The sequence below is a fragment of the Gadus morhua genome, chromosome 10, assembly GCF_902167405.1.
Source record: "Gadus morhua chromosome 10, gadMor3.0, whole genome shotgun sequence".
Taxonomy (NCBI): domain Eukaryota; kingdom Metazoa; phylum Chordata; class Actinopteri; order Gadiformes; family Gadidae; genus Gadus; species Gadus morhua.
The window spans coordinates 15,386,678-15,408,844 of record NC_044057.1 but is presented as its reverse complement, the minus strand read 5'-3'; the positions used below and the strand labels follow the sequence as shown (position 1 = coordinate 15,408,844).

At 42.4% G+C, this 22,167-nt stretch overlaps 2 protein-coding genes across 9 annotated transcripts in view; both read left to right on the top strand.

Moving 5' to 3' along the window:
* The window catches only part of LOC115552445 (protocadherin alpha-C2), a 196,850-nt gene that overhangs the window by 8,914 nt on the left and 165,769 nt on the right, over positions 1-22,167 (top strand). The window contains exon 1 of one of the 8 annotated variants that reach the window (XM_030368572.1): positions 427-2,982. The exons of 3 other annotated variants lie outside the window; for them this stretch is intronic. In XM_030368572.1, coding sequence (XP_030224432.1) covers positions 616-2,982 — 2,367 coding nt within the window. In that variant the 5' untranslated portion in view covers positions 427-615. Of the gene's footprint in view, positions 1-426; positions 2,983-3,448; positions 5,957-10,201; positions 12,712-13,525; positions 16,067-19,393; positions 21,924-22,167 lie in introns of those variants that run through there. 4 more of the 8 variants (XM_030368579.1, XM_030368573.1, XM_030368575.1 and 1 more) reach the window with 4 other exon arrangements.
* LOC115552704 (protocadherin gamma-A11) lies at positions 6,895-9,500 on the top strand. The gene has a single exon (XM_030369005.1). It carries the CDS (start codon positions 7,065-7,067, stop codon positions 9,498-9,500), a length of 2,436 nt encoding a protein of 811 aa, XP_030224865.1. The 5' UTR covers positions 6,895-7,064.

The following is a 22,167-nucleotide window of genomic DNA, read 5'->3' as shown; positions in this document are numbered from 1 at the left end:
ATCAATTCTGCAAAACCTCAACATTTAAAACTTTGAACACTCATACGTTCATTTCGGTAATTTGTTTTTTCGTTTTGAATAATCACAACGGCACTCTCCACGGTCCTGACGAAATTCTTTCTGCTATATATCGATATATCTATCTATCTATACATCAATAGAATTATGCATCTTTTTTTCTATCCATCCATGTATCTATCTATCTATAGATCTATATTTTTGTTTCGACAAGTTTCTTTAAATTCTTGAGTTTTGAAGACTCACCCATGCATCTAATGCATTCGGAATATTCACATAGTGTTTCCGTTGTCTCACGAGCCGCTGCAGTGTGTCTGGTGGTCGTGGGGTGGCAGTGTAGCCAGCAAATGAAAACACGGGGTCTCATCGCAGCCTCTCGTCATTCATAGCAGTCTGCACCCTTGCCATTCTGTAGTTGTTCGGTCGAAACATTCGTTCGTGTGATTTAGGCCATTTATTTGTGAGAAAAACAAAGGCCGTTTTTAAAGATTATTTCACCTAATCGTTTTAATTCAGGAATATGGTGGATACCGCTCATTCGAGGGATCGGTTCTAGTTTTATGACTTTGGACTACATTATATTGTATTATTCGAACGATGGAACAAAGACGACGGAGTCGGGAGCCAAGGAGGCTGCTCCGGCGCCTCGATGCTTTTTTGGTCGCATTGATTTTTGTGTTTCATACTGCCTCTGCACAGGTTCGGTATTCCATATCCGAGGATATTAAACGAGGAAGCATTGTGGGAAACGTCGCGAAGGACCTTGGACTTGATCTAGCTATCTTAAAGGAGAGAGGATTCCGTATCGTTTCTGGCTCGAACGAACAGCATTTTGAGATCAACCAGAACGACGGGAATTTGTATGTGAGCCAGGCTGTGGACCGGGAGAGGATGTGTGAGCGGAGCAGTGTTTGTCTCGTCAATCTGAAAACCGTTCTAGAGAACCCACTGGAAATACACTACGTGTCAGTAGAGGTGGTGGATGTGAATGACCATGCTCCCGTTTTTTCAGATACAGTCCAACGTCTTGAAATATCTGAATCTGTATTACCTGGTGCTAAATTTACATTACAGGCTGCACAGGACCAAGATGTTGGGTCATATTCTGTCCAACATTACAAACTGAACCAAAATGAACATTTTCGTTTGGAGATCAGGGATAGAGGGAAGGACGGTAAAATACCTATTCTCAATCTGCAGAAGCCACTCGATAGAGAGTCAATGAGTAGTCACATATTACTGTTAACAGCTTTGGACGGGGGGAAACCTCCAAAATCCGGTACTGTACAGATTATAGTGAACGTGTTAGACGTTAATGACAATCACCCAGTTTTTAATAAAGATAGCTACTCCGTTATGTTGAATGAAAACTCAGCTATTGGCACCACCGTGTTACAAGTAAATGCAACGGATCTAGATGAAGGATCCAACGGTGAAGTAATTTATTCGTTTGCTAATCATGTCAACGAACAAATCCGCAAAGTATTTGAAGTTGACGCCAACAAAGGATTCATAATTGTAAAAGATGAGATAGATTTTGAGACAGACGACAGCTACGAGATTGATATACAGGCGTCGGACAGAGGATCCGCTACACTTAAAACAGACAAAAGCGTATTGGTTAAAATAGTTGATCTTAATGATAATGCACCGGAGATTGAATTGACATCCTTTTCCACTGCTCTCCCCGAGGATTCCAGAATCGGAACCACGGTAGCATTAATCAGTGTAAGTGACAAGGACTCTGGTCTGAATGGGAAAGTAGTTTGTTCTATGACGACAGGTTTGCCTTTTACAATAATGCCATCGTCGCAGGAAAACATGTACTCCGTCGTTACCAAGAGCGCGCTGGATAGGGAGAAGCGATCCCAATACGACGTAACAATTACGGCTAAAGACACCGGTGAGCCAGCACTCACGGCTGACAAGACGATTAGTGTTCTTATATCAGATGTGAACGATAACCATCCGGAGTTTATAGTCAGCAAATACGATTTTTATATCAGTGAAAATAACGTGGCGGGTGCCCCAATGTTTTCAGTCAAAGCGGTTGATTCAGATGAGGGTAGCAATGCGCTTGTTTCTTATCGCATTCTCAAACCTGAAGGTGACATTAACAAACGGGCATCTTTTTTTAATATAAACCCGGAAAATGGCGAGATATTAGCTCTGAAGTCTTTTGATTTCGAAGAAGAGAAAACATTCCAGTTCAAGGTGTGTGCCTCGGATTCCGGAACTCCGTCACTGACCAGCAACGCCACTGTCAACGTGTTCATTCTGGATCAGAACGACAACGCGCCCGTTATCTTGTACCCGACCAGCACCAACGGTTCCGCAGAAGGTGTGGAGGACATTCCGCGCAACGTGAACGCGGGTCACTTAGTCACCAAAGTCAGAGCTTATGACGCCGACATTGGATATAACGGATGGTTATTATTTTCCATACAAAGAATTACTGACCACAGTCTCTTTGGTTTGGACCGCTATACTGGACGGATAAGAACACTGCGCTCATTCACAGAGACAGACGAGGCGCAACATAAACTGGTCATACTGGTCAAAGACAATGGAAACGTGTCACTCTCAGCAACAGCTACTGTTGTTGTTAAGCTGGTGGAGCCCAAAGAGGCCATTTCAGCTTCTGATGTGAAAAGTGCAGCGACTGACATTGGGGATAGTGGCGTGACATTTTATTTAATGATAACTCTTGCTTCAGTTTCAACTCTATTTCTTATCAGTATTATTGTGCTGATTGCAATGCAGTGCTCTAAAAAAACAGACGTATCCTCCAAGTATTTACCAGAAACAAACTATGACGGAACTCTGTGTCACAGCATCCAGTACAGATCTGGAGAGAAACGCTACATGTTAGTTGGACCCAGAATGAGTATAGGATCTACTATAGTCCCGGGGAGCAATGGGAACACTCTAGTGGTCCCTGACAGGAGGAGTACATCTGCTGAGGTAAGAACCATCAAATATTAAATTGTTAGATATTTTTGCTTATTTTTCCTGACAACAACATTAAATCAGGTCAAACGAAAACAAGCTTTTTCCGCATATTTGATAGGGTTATCAAATTACACATTATACGTTCTTTGCGTCGGTTTTTGACGACAAATTCGTTTGAAGATTATCTCTTTATTGTCACAGATATTATCTTGTCACCCAAAATAGTTATCTATATTTGATTTAATCCTACGAAGATTTGTGTTCATTAAAAAACCGAATTTTATTTAGTGTTTTGTTTGTCTTTGTCTCAGTGTTTACCAGACAGTTAAGGCCTTTACATATTTCACCTTTAGAAAGTGCTGGCAATGTTTCTCTGAATCGCTTGGTGTCAGTATAGATTAAGAAAATATCGTCTTGTGAACGACCACCCTCTGCCTGTAAGCCCGCCTCCATAACTCATTTCGTTTACAATATCAGTGAAGCTGCAGCTTTCCCTGGATACTACTACATTGTTATAACATGATAGCTGTGAACAATATCGAAGCTTTTCAAATGGCAAAATGAGAATCGATTCAATTCCATTACAGTTTTCTCCGACTTAGCATTTTTCATTTTTTTTTGTCAAATTATGGAACAAAGAGGGTGTGTAGCCGCGCGCCTCAGACAATGGCGATGGCTCGTCTGCATGCATCTGCTGTTATGGACCGTGGCCTCGGCGCAAATACGATATTCCATTTCTGAGGAGGTTAAAGAAGGGACCGTGGTTGGAAATATAGCCAAGGATTTGGGAATCGATACGAAAACACTGAAACACAGAGCGTTTCGTATTGTGACTGGTTCTACAGACTCCCTGTTTCGGGTAAATCTGGACGACGGAATATTGTACGTGGATCGCCAATTAGACCGAGAGGAGATATGCGGACAGATCAGCGCTTGTGTGATCAACTTGAAAACCGTTTTAGAAACCCCACTTGAAATTCATTATGTATCGGTAGAGATTCTGGACCTGAACGACCATTCCCCCACCTTCCCGGAGAAAGAGACTAGATTAGAAATCTTTGAGTCAGCGCTACCCGGTGCTCGGTTTCAACTGCAGGCGGCCCATGATCTGGACAGTGGCGTTCACTCTATCAAACAATATAAACTCAGCTCTAATGAACATTTTCGTTTAGAGGTGAACGATAGAGGGGAGGATGGAATTATCCCTATTTTACATTTACAAAAACAGTTAGATAGAGAAACCATGGAAAGCCATAAATTACTGCTTACTGCCATGGACGGAGGAAAGCCTCCTCGATCAGCTGCTATCGATATTCTTGTTGACGTCTTAGATGTGAACGACAATTTGCCCGTTTTCACACGAGACTCCTATACTGCAGTATTAAAAGAGAATTCTCCTATTGGTACGGCAGTTTTACAAGTAAACGCCACTGACCTCGACCTAGGTTTAAACGGGGAAGTGGTTTATGCATATGGTAGCAACGTCAAAGAAAAGATACGGAATCTATTTGATGTAGATATTAATACAGGTGAGATCGTTGTGAAAGGGGTCATTGATTATGAAGAAAAAGATAGATACCAGATAGATATAAAAGCATCTGACAAGGGAACTGTTCCCTTGACAACTGACAAAAGTGTAATTATTAAAATAGTAGACTTAAACGACAATGCCCCAGAGATTGAATTAACGTCATTTTCTAGCGCAATACCAGAGGACTCCCGAACAGGAACCACAGTGGCTTTGATTAGCGTTAACGACCGGGATTCAGGGGTCAATGGGAAAGTAATTTGTTCTATTAAGAACAAAGTTCCATTCGAACTGATCACATCGTTGCAGGATAACATGTACTCTGTGGTCACCAAATCCCTCTTAGACAGAGAGAGGGAGTCTCACTATGACATTGCAATCCTGGCCAAGGATGGAGGGGATCCGTCATTATCATCAGAAAAAAACATTAGAATCGATGTTTCAGATGTGAATGACAACAGTCCCGATTTTTTAGTCAGCCCTTATACATTCTATGTTCCTGAAAATAATAACCCCGGAGCTTTGGTATTTTCGGTAAGGGCCTCTGACCGCGATCTAGGAGACAATGCTCTGATTTCATATAGCATTTTCAAAGATGAAGTTCAACATAACAAGCTCACATCCACTCTAAACATTATTCCTGAAAGCGGGGACATTTTTGCACTTAGAAGCTTTGACTTTGAAAGTGTAAAAACCTTCAGATTTCAAGTGATTGCCCGAGACTCTGGAAGTCATTCACTTAGCAAAAACGTCACTGTGAACGTGTTCGTCTTGGACAAGAACGACAACCCTCCAGTTATCTTACATCCGCTCAGCTCTAACGGATCTGCTGAAGGAGTAGAGGAGGTTCCTCGCAATGTTCCTGCAGGCCACCTGGTGATTAAAGTGAGAGCCTACGATGCTGACATAGGATACAACGGCTGGCTGTTATTCTCACTACAGGAAGTGAGTGACCACAGTCTCTTTGGTTTGGACCGCTATACTGGACGGATAAGAACACTGCGCTCATTCACAGAGACAGACGAGGCTCAACATAAACTGGTCATACTGGTCAAAGACAATGGGAACGTGTCACTCTCAGCAACAGCTACTGTTGTTGTTAAGCTGGTGGAGCCCAAAGAGGCCATTTCAGCTTCTGATGTGAAAAGTGCAGCGACTGACATTGGGGATAGTGGCGTGACATTTTATTTAATGATAACTCTGGCCTCAGTTTCAACTCTTTTTCTCATCAGTATCATTGTGCTGATTGCAATGCAGTGCTCTAAAACCACGGACGTATCCTCCAAATATTTACCTGAAACCAACTACGATGGAACTCTGTGTCACAGCATCCAGTACAGATCTGGAGAGAAACGCTACATGTTAGTTGGACCCAGAATGAGTATAGGATCTACTATAGTCCCGGGGAGCAATGGGAACACTCTAGTTGTCCCTGACAGGAGGAGTACATCTGCAGAGGTAAGAAATAACATATATGTGTAATTTACGTAATTCATGGTTGCTCGCCTTTGAATATAAACCGATATTTATTCATAAAGCATAAAACGTATCACAAGGTCTAAGGTGTTTTCAGTCACATCTACAAAGTATTGTTTTAAAAAAGCTTTCAGCACGTAGGCTACTGAAAGTGTATTACATTTCTAAAAATGTGGAATCCAATAAAATAGATGTTTAATGGGGGATGTGTTCGCTCTTGTTGCTATTAAGACATGCATCTTCGTTTCCCTGCAAACTTAATACATTATATTTCCTTACTGGAGGTATCACCTTTGCAACGTCATGCCTGTCCGTGGAGGTGGTGGTGAAGATAGGGCAGGATGTAGTGGTGGTTAAGGGGGTGGTGGTGTAGGAGCAAGGGGTGGTGGTGGTGCAAAGGTAGTGGAGGAGGTGCTCGAGGTGGGGGTGGTTGTGGTGATGGTAGTGGAGTGGTTGTTAAAGGGTGATAGTGTTGGTGGTTGAGGGGGTGGTGGTGTTGGTGTTGGTGTTGGACTTGGAGGGAGGAGGGGATGATGGTGAAGGTAGGATGCAGTTTCACCAGTCTGACATTTAAAGATACTTGTTATTGCGACTGGATGTTTCTAATAATTAGAAAATACACTTTTAATTTAGATTTTGTCCATTCATGTTCAATTGAATATGCTGTGTTCCAATGTCACAACAACATGATGTATTTGTTTATTTATACACCGTTTATTCGGCTTAAGGTTCTCTATGTTATCCCCAAAATTTGGTAGCCATAGCATGCATACTGCAATGAGTTTTCTGTAACAATCATTTTGACCGCGATTGAAAGGATGTCTTTTACCTTAACATCGCGAGGTGGCACTGCTCTACTATATAAACCTTGCTCAGGTTGGTCATCATTGGGAGGAGACCGACTCTCCCGTGTTCAGCGATACACAATGCTGTGATTACAGGGGTAGTAGCCTACTCCGAACGTTAAAACTGTTTAGAGTTGGCCTTTATATCATCGCCCTTGTTGCAGCTGTGCTGGATCTAACCTAATAGGGATATAATTGCACTGTTTTTAAATATACGTTTTCGGTATTCGTGATTCAATTGCATTATGGAACAAAAAGGACGTCATCCATGGCGACAAAGAAGACCGTTTGCTTTCTTTGTGTTCGCATTCACGATGCTTCTTGTGGAGACATCCGGCCAGATCAAATATTCTATATTTGAAGAAATTAAAGAAGGGACCGCAGTAGGGAATATCGCTAAGGACCTCGGACTGGATCGGAACATGTTGAAACAGAGGAGATTTCGCATTGTATCGAGTGCTACCGAGCCCCTTTTCCTGGTAAATCAAAATGATGGCATTTTATACGTGAACCAGAGCATAGATCGCGAGAAAATTTGCGACCGGGTCAGTGTTTGTTTGATTAACCTCAAAAGCGTGCTGGAAAACCCTCTCGAGATCCATTATGTCGCAGTGGAAGTGTTGGATGTAAATGACCACTCGCCACTTTTTCCAGAGGAAAAGAAAACAATAGAGATTTCAGAGTCATCCTTACCAGGAGCAAGGTTCCAATTACACGCTGCCTGGGACCCAGATGGGGGGATACATTCTGTTCAACATTATATGCTCAGTGCAAATAATCATTTTAGGTTGGAGGTGAAAGATCGCGGGAAGGAGGGTAAAGTTCCTATTTTGTATTTGCAAAGCCCGCTTGACAGAGAAAAATCTAGTTTTCATAATCTATTACTTACTGCAACGGACGGTGGGAAGCCTGCCAGAACAGGGACGGTGGAAATACACATTGATGTGTTAGATGTGAACGATAATATGCCTGTTTTCACAAAGGAGGAGTATTCTGCGTCTTTGAACGAAAACTCCCCGATTGGCACCACAGTCCTTCAAGTAAATGCCACGGATTTAGATGAAGGCTTGAACGGCGAAGTTATATATTCGTTTGGTAACGTCAAAAATAAGGTCCGAGAAGTGTTCGCCGTTGATCAGATGACAGGCGAAATAACAGTGAAAGGCAGTATGGACTATGAAATTGAGGACGGTTATGAGATTGATATTCAAGCATCTGACAGAGGAGCTGTACCATTCAGAACGGATAAAAGCGTCAGCATTCAGGTTGTGGACCAAAATGACAATGCACCAGAAATTGACGTGACCTCGTTGTCTAACACAATTTCCGAAGATTCTAGACCAGGAACCACGGTAGCATTAATAAGCATAACGGATTTAGATTCCGGAATCAACGGAAAAGTTACGAGCCTTGTAAGCGGCGATGTGCCTTTCACACTCGCACCTTCCATTCAGGACAACATGTACGCGGTGGTCACAAAGTCCCCGCTGGACAGAGAGAAGCAGCCCTTCTACGACTTAACAATAGTGGCCAAAGACGCAGGGAATCCACCCCTGTCCTCGGAGCTTACATTAACAATCGATGTCTCAGACGTCAATGATAACAAACCTGAATTTTCCCGAAACCTTTATACGTTCTACCTTAATGAGAATAACGCCCAGGGGACATCGTTGTTTTCCGTGACGGCGACGGATCGCGACGAAGGAGAAAACGCAGTTATTACGTACCATATCATAAGAGACGATAGCACTGACAGTAAGATAACACCAATTCTAAACATTAACCCCGAAAATGGAGATATACAAGCGCTTCAAAGTTTCGATTTTGAAAAACTGAAAATGTTCAAATTCCTCGTTCTTGCCTCGGACGGAGGGATCCCAAAAATGAACAGCAACGTCACAGTCAACGTGTTCATTTTGGATCAGAACGACAACGCTCCAGTTATCTTGTATCCACTCAGCTCCAATGGTTCTGCTGAGGGCGTTGAGGAGACGGCGCGTAACATGAAAGCAGGCCACCTGGTGACTAAAGTGAGAGCCTATGATGCCGATGTGGGATATAACGGCTGGCTGTTGTTCTCTTTCGAGTTGGTTACGGACCACAGTCTCTTTGGTTTGGACCGCTATACTGGACGGATAAGAACACTGCGCTCATTCACAGAGACAGACGAGGCTCAACATAAACTGGTCATACTGGTCAAAGACAATGGGAACGTGTCACTCTCAGCAACAGCTACTGTGGTTGTCAAGCTGGTTGAGCCCAAAGAGGCCATTTCAGCTTCTGATGTGAAAAGTGTTTCAAAGGCAGACGAGGAGAGCAATGTCACTTTTTATCTGATGATAACTCTGGGCTCTGTCTCTGCTCTCTTCATCGCCAGCATCATCATGTTGGTTGTGATGCAATGCTCCAAACCAAGGGAACTTAGCGCTGCCAAATATTTACAAGAAACCAACTATGATGGAACTTTGTGTCACAGCATCCAGTACAGATCTGGAGAGAAACGCTACATGTTAGTTGGACCCAGAATGAGTATAGGATCTACTATAGTCCCGGGGAGCAATGGGAACACTCTAGTGGTCCCTGACAGGAGGAGTACATCTACAGAGGTAAGATTAACTTCAGTCTTTAGTGTTTTACTTTTGCCAGGAAAGTACGTTTTTAACATGAACATTTTAATTTAATTTAATCTTCCATATGGTTAATATATTGATGGGAGTGTGTGTTCCAAATGTGATACGCATTCGACTTAGAATCCTAGCCTTGTCTTGTCGCTGTCCATGGTGCTAGAAGAGACCGCTGCCGTCCATGATGTCCAAGCGGTATTGCGGTTCTGCTAAATGCTTGTTGATATATATTTTTTTTTACTAAATTAGAACACTTTTCTTCCTCAGTAAAGTAACTTCCCAGGGTGCATTGCGGGTATGGATCGTCGTTCATAAACCTATTGGCTTCAGAAAACTCGATTCCAAACTGCATTAATTTTTAAGAGGATATGCTTAAATATATTTTATCCATACCATACCGTTTGAATAAGAAAAACATAAAAACATATAATTTATTAAGATTACGTTTTATTATGGGAAATATATTATTTCCCATAACAAAATGCATGTATCAAAATAATAGTAAACATGTGATTTTAAATTCAATCATTATACATTAATTATGAATATTATTATTATTATTATTATTATTATTATTATTATTATAGGCCTACTTATGAGTCGTAGCTGCACCAGTGTTGTCTGAATATATACGAAACACAAGTTTCTGTTACCCAATGTTAGAATGGCGTTGCACGTGAATGATCACTGGGTGTCAGTATACGAGCACACATGTGGTTTTCGAAGTAACCCTTTGTTAGAAAGAGGGGTCCACCCCTCTGCAGCGCCTGCACGGACTAGGTGGAAATAGGAGCCGATGTCTAAGGTTCAATCTGACGGTGGAAATATTATCATAACCTGCTAGAGATCGAGTGGATTATTTTTTTCGTTGATCTCATATATCCTAAATTCACCTTTGACGATGTTCAAATGGAAGGATTGGACCATTATGGGGAAAAATGAACCCCCGACAAGCATCGCTTATGCCGTCGGTTTTCTCTTACTGTTGTTGTGCAACGTTTCGGCGCAGATCCGCTATTCCATAACCGAGGAAGTTAAAAAAGAAACGGTGGTTGGTAATATCGCAAAGGATTTGGGACTGGATACTAATTCATTGAAGGAGAGAGGATGTCGAATCGTGCCGGGGTCTACGGAGTCTCTGTTCCAGGTCAACCAGCACGATGGTTTATTGTATGTCAAGGAAATCATTGACAGAGAGACCGTGTGCGAACGAACCAGTCCTTGCTTGATCAATCTGAAAACTGTTCTGGAAAATCCTCTTGAGATTCATTATGTTGTTGTCGAGGTGCTAGACGTGAACGACCACTCTCCCAGCTTCTCGGAGAAGGTGGCACGTTTGGAGATTTCTGAATCGGGTCTGCCAGGATTACGAATTCAACTCCAAGCTGCTCGCGACGCAGACGTTGGCCAGTTTGCAGTTCAAGAATATAAACTGAGCCACAACGACCACTTCCGTTTAGAAATTAAAGATCGTGGAAAAGACGGGAAAATACCCGTGTTGAATCTGCTAAGGCCGCTTGATAGGGAGACAAAGGCCAGTCATAGATTACTTCTTACTGCCATCGATGGAGGAAAACCGCCGAGATCAGGTTCAGTTCAAATCCTAGTGGATGTTTTAGACATAAATGATAATATGCCAGTTTTTACGAAAGACGTTTATGCTGTTCATTTGAAAGAAAATTCCCCTTTGGGCACAACAGTAATACAAATAAATGCCACGGATTTAGACGATGGTTCGAACGGAGAAGTCATCTATTCCTTCGGTAATAACGTGGACCGCAAAATACTAGATCTTTTCCGTATAGATCCAACTACAGGTGAAATTATTGTGCAGGGTTTACTAGATTTCGAAACGGCAGAGAGCTATGATATTGATGTACAGGCATCAGATAAAGGATCAGCCCAATTCAAGACTGACAAAAGTGTATTGGTTAATATTGTTGATTTGAACGACAATGTGCCAGAAATAGAGGTAACCTCGTTTTCAAGGGCTGTTGCGGAAGATGCTCGACTAGGAACGACTGTTGCATTAATTAGCGTGAATGATCTAGATTCTGGTATTAACGGAAAAGTCGTTTGCTCTTTAAGTGATGACATTCCTTTCACGTTATCACCTTCTACTCAAGACAAAATGTATTCGTTGGTCACAAAATCCCCTTTAGACAGAGAGAAGCAGTCTGGATACAATGTTAGAATTATTGCCAGCGACTCAGGAGTGCCAATGCTATCTTCAGAAAAATATATACACATTGTAGTATCAGATGTAAACGACAATAGTCCTACTTTTCCATTAAGTCATTACACATTCTATATCACTGAAAACAACATCCCAAGTGCTTCCCTTTTTTCGGTCAGAGCCTCTGACCCAGACGAGGATTCAAATTCCCTCATTTCATATCATATACCAAGAGAGGAAAGGGACCATTCGTCCTTTCTTAACATCAACCATGAAAGCGGCATTATATTGGCCCACAAAAGCTTTGATTTTGAAACTCTTAAAACGTTCCAATTTCACGTTGTTGCCACGGACGGGGGAACTAACTCCCGAAGCAGCAACGTCACTGTTCATGTGTTTATTCTGGATGATAACGACAACCCTCCGGTTATCTTACATCCGCTCAGCTCTAACGGTTCTGCTGAGGGAGTAGAAGAGGTTCCTCGCAATGTTCCTGCCGGCCACCTGGTGACTAAAGTGAGAGCCTACGATGCTGATATAGGATACAACGGCTGGCTGTTATTCTCACTACAGGAAGTGAGTGACCACAGTCTCTTTGGTTTGGACCGCTATACTGGACGGATAAGAACACTGCGCTCCTTCACAGAGACAGACGAGGCTCAACATAAACTGGTCATACTGGTCAAAGACAATGGGAATGTGTCACTCTCAGCAACAGCTACTGTGGTTGTCAAGCTGGTGGAGCCCAAAGAAGCCATTTCAGCTTCTGATGTGAAAAGTGTTTCAAAGGCAGACGATGAGAGCAATGTCACTTTTTATCTGATGATAACTCTGGGCTCTGTCTCTGCTCTCTTCATCGCCAGCATCATCATGTTGGTCGTGATGCAATGCTCCAAACCAAGGGAACTTAGTGCTGCCAAGTACCTACAAGAAACCAACTATGATGGAACTCTGTGTCACAGCATCCAGTACAGATCTGGAGAGAAACGCTACATGTTAGTTGGACCCAGAATGAGTATAGGATCTACTATAGTCCCGGGGAGCAATGGAAACACTCTAGTGGTCCCTGACAGGAGGAGTACATTGGCTGAGGTAAGATCAATGAGATATTGAATTGTTTGATTGTGTTGCTTATTTTGATGACGAGAATAATTAAACCCGAAATGAGTATAGCATCTAACATAGCAATAACATGATAGGGCGGCAATAGGAATACTTTGTGGTTTCACAGACCAGACATGCTTCTGAAGCGCTAAGAAGACTGTTGTTGTTATCATCATCATATAAATTCTGCAAAATCTCAAAATATAAAACTTTGAACATTCATAGGTTGATTTCGATACTTCGATTTTGCGTTTTGAATAATCACATCATCACAACTCTCCATGGTCCTGACAAAGGTCTTTCTGATATCGATATAGCTATCTATCTATGCATCTAAATAATTATAAAAAAAATTCTATCTTTCTATGTATCTATCTATCTATAGATCTATATTTTTGTATCCATAAGTTTCATTAAATTCTTGAGTTTTGAGGACTCACCCATGCCTATAATGCATAACCGTGCTCTCCGTACTGTTTTCGAATGCCATCTATTTAAGTCGGTATTTATATGCTGCATTCTATGCTCTATCTATAGGCATTCCCCTGATACGAGCCATGTACACACTTAAGACTGTTATACATATCACGGATGTGTTAAAGCCATGTCAATATTTGGTGCCACATGTACGTACCCATTCAATATTTTGAATATTCATACAGTGTATCCGTTGACTCACGGGGCACTGCAGTGTGTCTGGTGGTCGTGGGGTGGCAGTGTAGCCTGCAAATGAAAACAAGGGGTCTCATCACAGCCTCTCGTCATTCATAGCCGCCCACCCTCTTGCCATTCTGTAGTTGTTTAGGTCGAAGCATTTGTTCGTGTGATCTCCAGGCTATTTATTTGCGAGAAAAACAACAGCCGTTTTAAACGATTATTTGACCGAATCGTTTGAATTCAGGAATATGGTGGATACCACTCATTCGAGGGATCGGTTTTAGTTGTAAGACTTTGGACTACATTAGATTGTATTAATCGAACGATGGAACAAAGACGACGGGAGCCATGGAGGCTGCTCCGGCGCCTCGATGCTTTTTTGGTCACGTTGGTTTTTATTTTTCATAGTGCCTCTGCACAGGTTCGGTATTCCATATCCGAGGATATTAAACGAGGAAGCATTGTGGGAAACGTCGCGAAGGACCTTGGACTTGATGTAGCTATCTTAAAGCAGAGAGGATTCCGTATTGTTTCTGGCTCGAACGAACCGCATTTTGAGATCAACCAGAACGACGGGAATTTGCATGTGAGCCATGCTGTGGACCGGGAGAGGATGTGTGAGCGGAGCAGTGTTTGTCTCGTCAATCTGAAAACTGTTCTAGAGAACCCACTGGAAATACACTACGTGTCAGTGGAGGTGGTGGATGTAAACGACCATGCTCCCTTTTTTTCAGAGAAAGTCAGACGCCTTGAAATATCTGAATCTTTGTTACCTGGCACAAGATTTCAACTACAAGCTGCGCAGGACCAAGATGTTGGGGCAAATTCTGTCCAACAGTACAAACTGAACCAAAATGAACATTTTCGTTTGGAGATCAGGGATAGAGGGAAGGACGGTAAAATACCTATTCTTAATCTGCAGAAGCCACTTGATAGAGAGTCACTGAGTAGTCACAGATTGCTGCTAACTGCTTTGGACGGAGGGAAACCTCCACGGTCCGGTACGATACAGATAATAGTAGACGTTTTAGATGTCAATGATAATTTGCCGGTTTTTACTAAAGAAAGCTACTCCGTCATGTTAAGCGAAAACTCACCTATTGGCACCACTGTTATACAAGTAAACGCTACGGATCTAGATGAAGGATCCAACGGTGAAGTAATTTATTCACTCGGAAGTAATGTTAATGACCAAATACGAAAACTGTTTGAAGTTGATGCCAACAAAGGATTCATAATTGTGAAAGGCATGATCGATTTTGAGAGAGACGACAGCTACGAGATTGATATACAGGCGTCGGACAGAGGACCCGCTCCACTTACAACTGACAAAAGCGTGGTGGTAAAAATAGTTGATCTTAATGATAATGCACCGGAGATTGAAGTGACATCTTTTTCCACTGCTCTCCCCGAGGATTCCAGAATCGGGACTACGGTAGGATTAATCAGTGTAAGTGACAAAGACTCTGGTCTGAATGGAAAAGTAGTTTGTTCTATGACGGCAGGTTTACCTTTTACAATAATGCCATCGTCCCAGGAAAACATGTACTCCGTCGTTACCAAGAGCGCGCTGGATAGAGAGAAGCGATCCCAATACGACATAACAATTACGGCTAAAGACACCGGTGAGCCAGCACTCACGGCTGACAAGACGATTAGTGTTCTTATATCAGATGTGAACGATAACCATCCGGAGTTTATAGTCAGCAAATACGATTTTTATATCAGTGAAAATAACGTGGCGGGTGCCCCAATGTTTTCAGTCAAAGCGGTTGATTCAGATGAGGGTAGCAATGCGCTTGTTTCTTATCGCATTCTCAAACCTGAAGGTGACATTAACAAACTGGCCTCTTTTTTCAATATAAACCCGGAAAATGGCGAGATATTAGCTCTGAAGGCTTTTGATTTTGAAGTGGAGAAAACATTCCAGTTCAAGGTGTGTGCCTCGGATTCTGGAACTCCGTCGCTGAGCAGCAACGCCACAGTCAACGTGTTCATTCTGGATCAGAACGACAACGCGCCCGTTATCTTGTACCCGACCAGCACCAACGGTTCCGCAGAAGGTGTGGAGGACATTCCGCGCAACGTGAACGCGGGTCAGTTAGTTACCAAAGTTAGAGCTTATGACGCAGACATTGGATATAACGGATGGTTATTATTTTCCATACAACAAATTACTGACCACAGTCTCTTTGGTCTGGACCGCTATACTGGACGGATAAGAACACTGCGCTCATTCACAGAGACGGACGAGGCTCAACATAAACTGGTCATACTGGTCAAAGACAATGGAAACGTGTCACTCTCAGCAACAGCTACTGTGGTTGTCAAGCTGGTGGAGCCCAAAGAGGCCATTTCAGCTTCTGATGTGAAAAGTGCAGCGACTGACATTGGGGACAGTGGCGTGACATTTTATTTAATGATAACTCTGGCTTCAGTTTCAACTCTTTTCCTCATCAGTATTATTGTGCTGATTGCAATGCAGTGCTCTAAAACCACGGACGTATCCTCCAAGTATTTACCAGAAACAAACTATGACGGAACTCTTTGTCACAGCATCCAGTACAGATCTGGAGAGAAACGCTACATGTTAGTTGGACCCAGAATGAGTATAGGATCTACTATAGTCCCGGGGAGCAATGGGAACACTCTAGTGGTCCCTGACAGGAGGAGCACATCTGCAGAGGTAAGTCAAATCAAATATGACAATTCGAATTTAGGGATTTGAAAGTATTACAATCGTGTTTGATGTTGTAGTGCAAAGTGGTTCATATTCTCTCTATATACCGATTGCTGTCCTTGGTCCTGAAAAACATTTCGACGTATATGGACTACATTGCGATGTATTTTACTTCTTATGCTTTCAATTAATTAGCTTTTTAAATCTCTGCCCCTCTACCAAATACGTTTATCCGTGCATTGGTAGTGCAATAACAAATCCTGTCAGCGGGTGTCAGTAAATTACAAGCAGATAATGTTTTGTGAAGCTGTTCCCAGCAGCCGATAGTCCCACCCATTGATGGTTTGGATATTCCTTGCAGCCACAAAATCGTTGCTTTCGGCATGCAAGCAAGACCTTGTCTCCATAGAATATCTCTTCCTTTTTTGAATTAAAAAAGGATTTTGTCAAGGACCATGTTGACCTATTTGTGATTCTACAATACATTTTGCCGGGATTTGAAGATTCTGGTTTCGCTCACAATGGAACAAAGAGCACCGCAGTCGTGGAGGGAGAAATGGCGATGGGTCGTCTTTATGCTCTCCACGTTCGCTCTTCGGAACGTTGCTTCAACAGATACCAAATATTCTATAGCCGAAGAGGTAAAAGAAGGGACGCTTGTTGGAAATATCGCCAAGGATTTAGGGCTCGATGTACACACACTGAAGGGCAGAGGATATCGCATCGTCTCTGGATCCACAGATTCTCCGTTTCATTTGAATCCGGACGATGGCATATTGTATGTCTCCCGAAAAATTGACAGAGAGGAGCTATGTGAACGTATCAAGGTGTGTTTGCTCGAATTGAAAACCGTCTTGGAGAATCCGCTTGAAATCCACTATATAGTAGTGGAGGTTTTGGATGTAAACGACCACGCTCCCGGATTTCCTGAAAAGGAGAAGTTGTTTAATATTTCTGAATCTGCTTTACCGGGAACACGATTTCAGTTGCAAGCTGCACGTGACGCCGACAGTGGAATATTAGCCGTGCAACAGTATAAAATAAGTCAGAATGAACATTTTCGTTTGGAGGTAAAAGACCGCGGTGAGAACCGCAAAACGCCGATTTTAATTCTCCAAAAGCAGCTGGATAGAGAATCAGTTAAAAACTATGCCCTACTTCTGACAGCAATTGATGGAGGTAAACCTCCAAAGACAGGTGACATGAAAATAAATATTGATGTATCTGATGTCAATGATAACCCACCTGTGTTTACGAAGGAAGCATACTCCTTACAACTAAAGGAAAATACCCCGATAGGTACTACTATTATACAAGTTAATGCGACAGACCTGGACGATGGTGTTAATGCAGAAGTTGTATACTCATTTGGTAATGATGTCGATGGAGATGTGCGTGAATATTTTAGTCTGAATTCATTGACAGGTCAAATAACCATTTCGGGAATTCTCGATTTTGAAGAGCGTAACAGATATGACATTGATATCCAGGCATCAGACAAAGGGGTGAATGCATTGACAACCGACAAAAGTGTCATTATTAATATAATTGACCTTAATGACAATGCACCCGAGATAGAAGTGACGTCTTTTTCCAAAGCCCTACCAGAAGATTCTCAACCTGGAACAACAGTGGCATTAATCACAGTAAAAGACCTAGACTCAGGTGTAAATGGAAAAGTAATGTGTTCCATAAAACAAGATGTTCCATTTACACTGACTCGATCTTCAAAAAATAATATGTATTCTGTAGTAATGAAAACCCATATAGATCGCGAAAAAAAATCACAATACGATCTTATTATATTTGCCAAAGACGCAGGTGAGCCACCCTTGTCCTCTGAAAAGACTATCCGGATCGATATATCAGATGTGAACGACAACAGCCCCCAGTTTCTACTGAGTCCCTATACTTTCTATCTTACTGAGAACAATTCTCCTGGAGACTCCATATTCAAAGTGCAGGCGACTGATCAAGACGAGGGGAATAACGCACTTATCTCCTACCGTATTTTTAGGGGCGGAGACAATTTGTTATCTTCCTTTCTCAACATTAACCCAGTAAACGGAGATATCTCGGCTTTAAAGAGTTTTGATTTTGAAAAGTTTAAAACGTTTAGATTCCACGTTGTAGCAACTGACTCTGGAAGTCCGTCTTTAAGCAGTAACGTTTCAGTGAATGTGTTTCTTCTGGACCAGAACGACAACCCTCCGGTTATCTTACATCCGCTAAGCTCTAACGGTTCTGCCGAAGGAGTAGAGGAGGTTCCTCGCAATGTTCTTGCCGGCCACCTGGTGACTAAAGTGAGAGCCTACGATGCTGACATAGGATACAACGGCTGGCTGTTATTCTCACTACAGGAAGTGAGTGACCACAGTCTCTTTGGTTTGGACCGCTATACAGGACGGATAAGAACACTCCGGTCATTCACAGAGACAGACGTGGCTCAACAGAAACTGGTCATACTGGTCAAAGACAATGGGAACGTGTCACTCTCAGCAACAGCTACTGTGGTTGTCAAGCTGGTGGAGCCCAAAGAGGCCATTTCAGCTTCTGATGTGAAAAGTGCAGCGACTGACATTGGGGATAGTGGCGTGACATTTTATTTAATGATAACTCTGGCTTCAGTTTCAACTCTTTTTCTTATCAGTATTATTGTGCTGATTGCAATGCAGTGCTCTAAAACCACGGACGCATCCTCCAAGTACTTACCAGAAACAAACTACGATGGAACTCTGTGTCACAGCATCCAGTACAGATCTGGAGAGAAACGCTACATGTTAGTTGGACCCCGAATGAGTATAGGATCTACAATGGTCCCTGGAAGCAATGGAAGCACTTTAGTGGTTCCTGACAGAAGGAGTACAACTGTAGAGGTAAGAAACGACAATCACACACTTTTATTGAGCCAGGTTCTCACCTCACCGTTTAGTCAACTGTATCATCCATCGATTGTCATTTAATGTCATCCATATTCAAAGTTAATTCCGAGTACCTTACTGTATTTATTTTCGTTACTGTGAACGCCCCCCATGGTGCTAAAAAATATATATTTGATAATAAATATTAGATTGCAACTATCGAGCGATTCAAAGAACGTACAAGTTACCCATTTGTGAATATTTTAAAGGATATATTATTTTCAGAAGAAATACTTAATTCAGCGTGTGTCGTTTTAACAGGTTTTGTTTCATTATAATGAAATACTCTTTGTAAAAGTCTATACCCTGCAATAATATTGAGCATCGCGTGGTGTCAGTGAGAAGCCGTATAACGTTTACGCAGCGTGTTAGCCACAGATGATAAGCCCATCCTTGTTCACGTCGAGATTTTGGGATGCGCTAAAGGATTGTGCGGGAGTGGCGTTAGAGGAATAACCAGTATCCGCACTGCATCTAAATATTTGTTGGATAATATCCTATGTATTTTTCATGCTGGGATGGTGACAGAGGAACATTTTGTGGAACATATGTTTTAGCTGGAATTTGTCGTCTACATTTTTCTGGCAATGGAACAAAGAGGACAGCGGACGTGGAGAGGGCGATGGCTGTGGCTTTCCTGTTTTTTCGCTACGGTTGCCTTTAGAAGCGTTTCTTTGGCTCAGATACGATATTCCATCCCTGAGGAGGTTAAAGAAGGGACTGTTGTTGGACACATCGCTAAGGATTTAGGACTCGACAAGAGCACGTTGAGAAACAGAGGCTATCGTATAGTCCACGGCTCGACGGAGCCACTATTCCAGGTTAATCAAGACGATGGCATTTTGTATGTGAACCGGAAAATAGACAGGGAGGAGGTATGCGAGAGAAGCAAAGCCTGTGTAATAGAACTGAAAACATTTCTGGAGAACCCCCTAGAGGTTCATTATGTAGCGGTGGAAGTGTTGGATAATAACGACAACGCTCCCAGCTTCCCCGAAAAGGAAAAGAAAATCGAGATTTCTGAATCTGCGTTACCAGGAGCTCGATTTCAAATACACGCCGCGCACGATAGGGACAGTGGATTATTATCTGTTCAGCAGTACAAATTGAGCCCCAATGAATATTTTCGGTTGGAGGTTAAAGATCGTGGTGAAGATAGGAAGACTCCAATTTTAATACTCAAAAAGTTACTAGATAGAGAATTAGTTAAAACCCATACTTTATTACTGACTGCTATTGATGGAGGTAAACCTCCTCAGTCAGGAGAAATTAAAATAACAATAATAGTCGTTGATGTCAATGATAACCAGCCAGTCTTTAACAAGGACTCTTACTCTGTCCAGCTGCAGGAAAACACTGCTATAGGCACTACTATTATACAGGTTAATGCGACCGACTTGGATGATGGTGCCAATGGAGAAGTTGTTTATTCATTCAGTGATGATGTGCAAGGAAAGGTGCGGGAATATTTTGATTTAAATGCAATAACAGGGGAATTGAAAGTGTCAGGAATCATAGATTTTGAAGAGCGTAACAGATATGAGATTGACATCCAGGCATCAGACAAAGGGGCAGTTGCATTAACAACTGATAAAAGTGTGATTATTAATATCATTGACGTGAACGACAATGCACCCGAGATAGAAGTAAATTCATATTCCAAAGCCGTTGCGGAAGATTCTAAGTCGGGGACAACAGTGGCTGTAATTACAGTAAAGGACTCAGACTCCGGTATCAACGGAAAGGTGCTCTGTTTTATACACCAAGATGTTCCGTTTACACTGACTCCATCAGTCCAGAATAACATGTTCTCCGTAGTTACCAAAACCCCTTTAGATCGAGAGAAACAATCTCAATACGATGTTACAATCATCGCTAAAGACGCAGGTGAGCCATCCTTGTCCTCTGAAAAGACTATCCGGATCGATATATCAGATGTGAACGACAACAACCCCCAGTTTCTTCTGAGTCCCTATACTTTCTATCTTACTGAGAACAATTCTCCTGGAGACTCCATATTCAAAGTGCAGGCAACTGATCAAGACGAAGGGAATAACGCACTAATTTCCTACCATATCTTTAGGGGCGGAGACAATCTGTTATCTTCCTTTTTAAACATTAACCCTGTTAACGGAGATATCTCGGCTTTGAAGAGTTTTGACTTTGAAAAATTGAAAACGTTTAGATTCCACGTCATGGCAACAGACTCTGGAAGTCCGACTTTAAGCAGAAACGTTTCGGTGACCGTGTTTCTTCTGGACCAGAACGACAACCCTCCAGTTATCTTACATCCGCTCAGCTCTAACGGCTCTGCTGAGGGAGTAGAGGAGGTTCCTCGCAATGTTCCTGCAGGCCACCTGGTGACTAAAGTGAGAGCCTACGATGCTGATATAGGATACAACGGCTGGCTGTTATTCTCACTAAAGGAAGTGAGTGACCACAGTCTCTTTGGTTTGGACCGCTATACTGGACGGATAAGAACACTGCGCTCATTCACAGAGACAGACGAGGCTCAACATAAACTGGTCATACTGGTCAAGGACAATGGGAACGTGTCACTCTCAGCAACAGCTACTGTGGTTGTAAAGCTGGTGGAGCCCAAAGAGGCCATTTCAGCTTCTGATGTGAAAAGTGCAACGACTGACATTGGGGATAGTGGCGTGACATTTTATTTAATGATAACTCTGGCGTCAGTTTCAACTCTTTTTCTCATCAGTATCATTGTGCTGATTGCAATGCAGTGCTCTAAAACCACGGACGTATCCTCCAAGTATTTACCAGAAACAAACTATGATGGAACTCTGTGTCACAGCATCCAGTACAGATCTGGAGAGAAACGCTACATGTTAGTTGGACCCAGAATGAGTATAGGATCTACTATAGTCCCGGGGAGCAATGGGAACACTCTAGTGGTCCCTGACAGGAGGAGTACATCTACAGAGGTAAGGCCAGTATTCGGATTACAATTTTTGAGGCATGATATTGCACTGACATTAACTAAAGTAAAATACATGAAACTCTCCGGAAGGCTTAGATGTGCAGGAACTGACCATGGTACTTCAAAAGTCCTCATTGCTTATTCCTTTTGAAAGATATTATTCACCCAACACAATGTGCTATAGTGTCTATGCGAGTGTGAGTATTGGGTGAAAGTATGGATTTTCAGTCAAGCTTAGACGTTGGTCG

Coding starts and splice junctions, on each gene's coding strand:
- LOC115552704 (XM_030369005.1), top strand. CDS start 7,065: ATGGAACAAAAAGGACGTCATCCATGGCGACAAAGAAGACCGTTTGCT.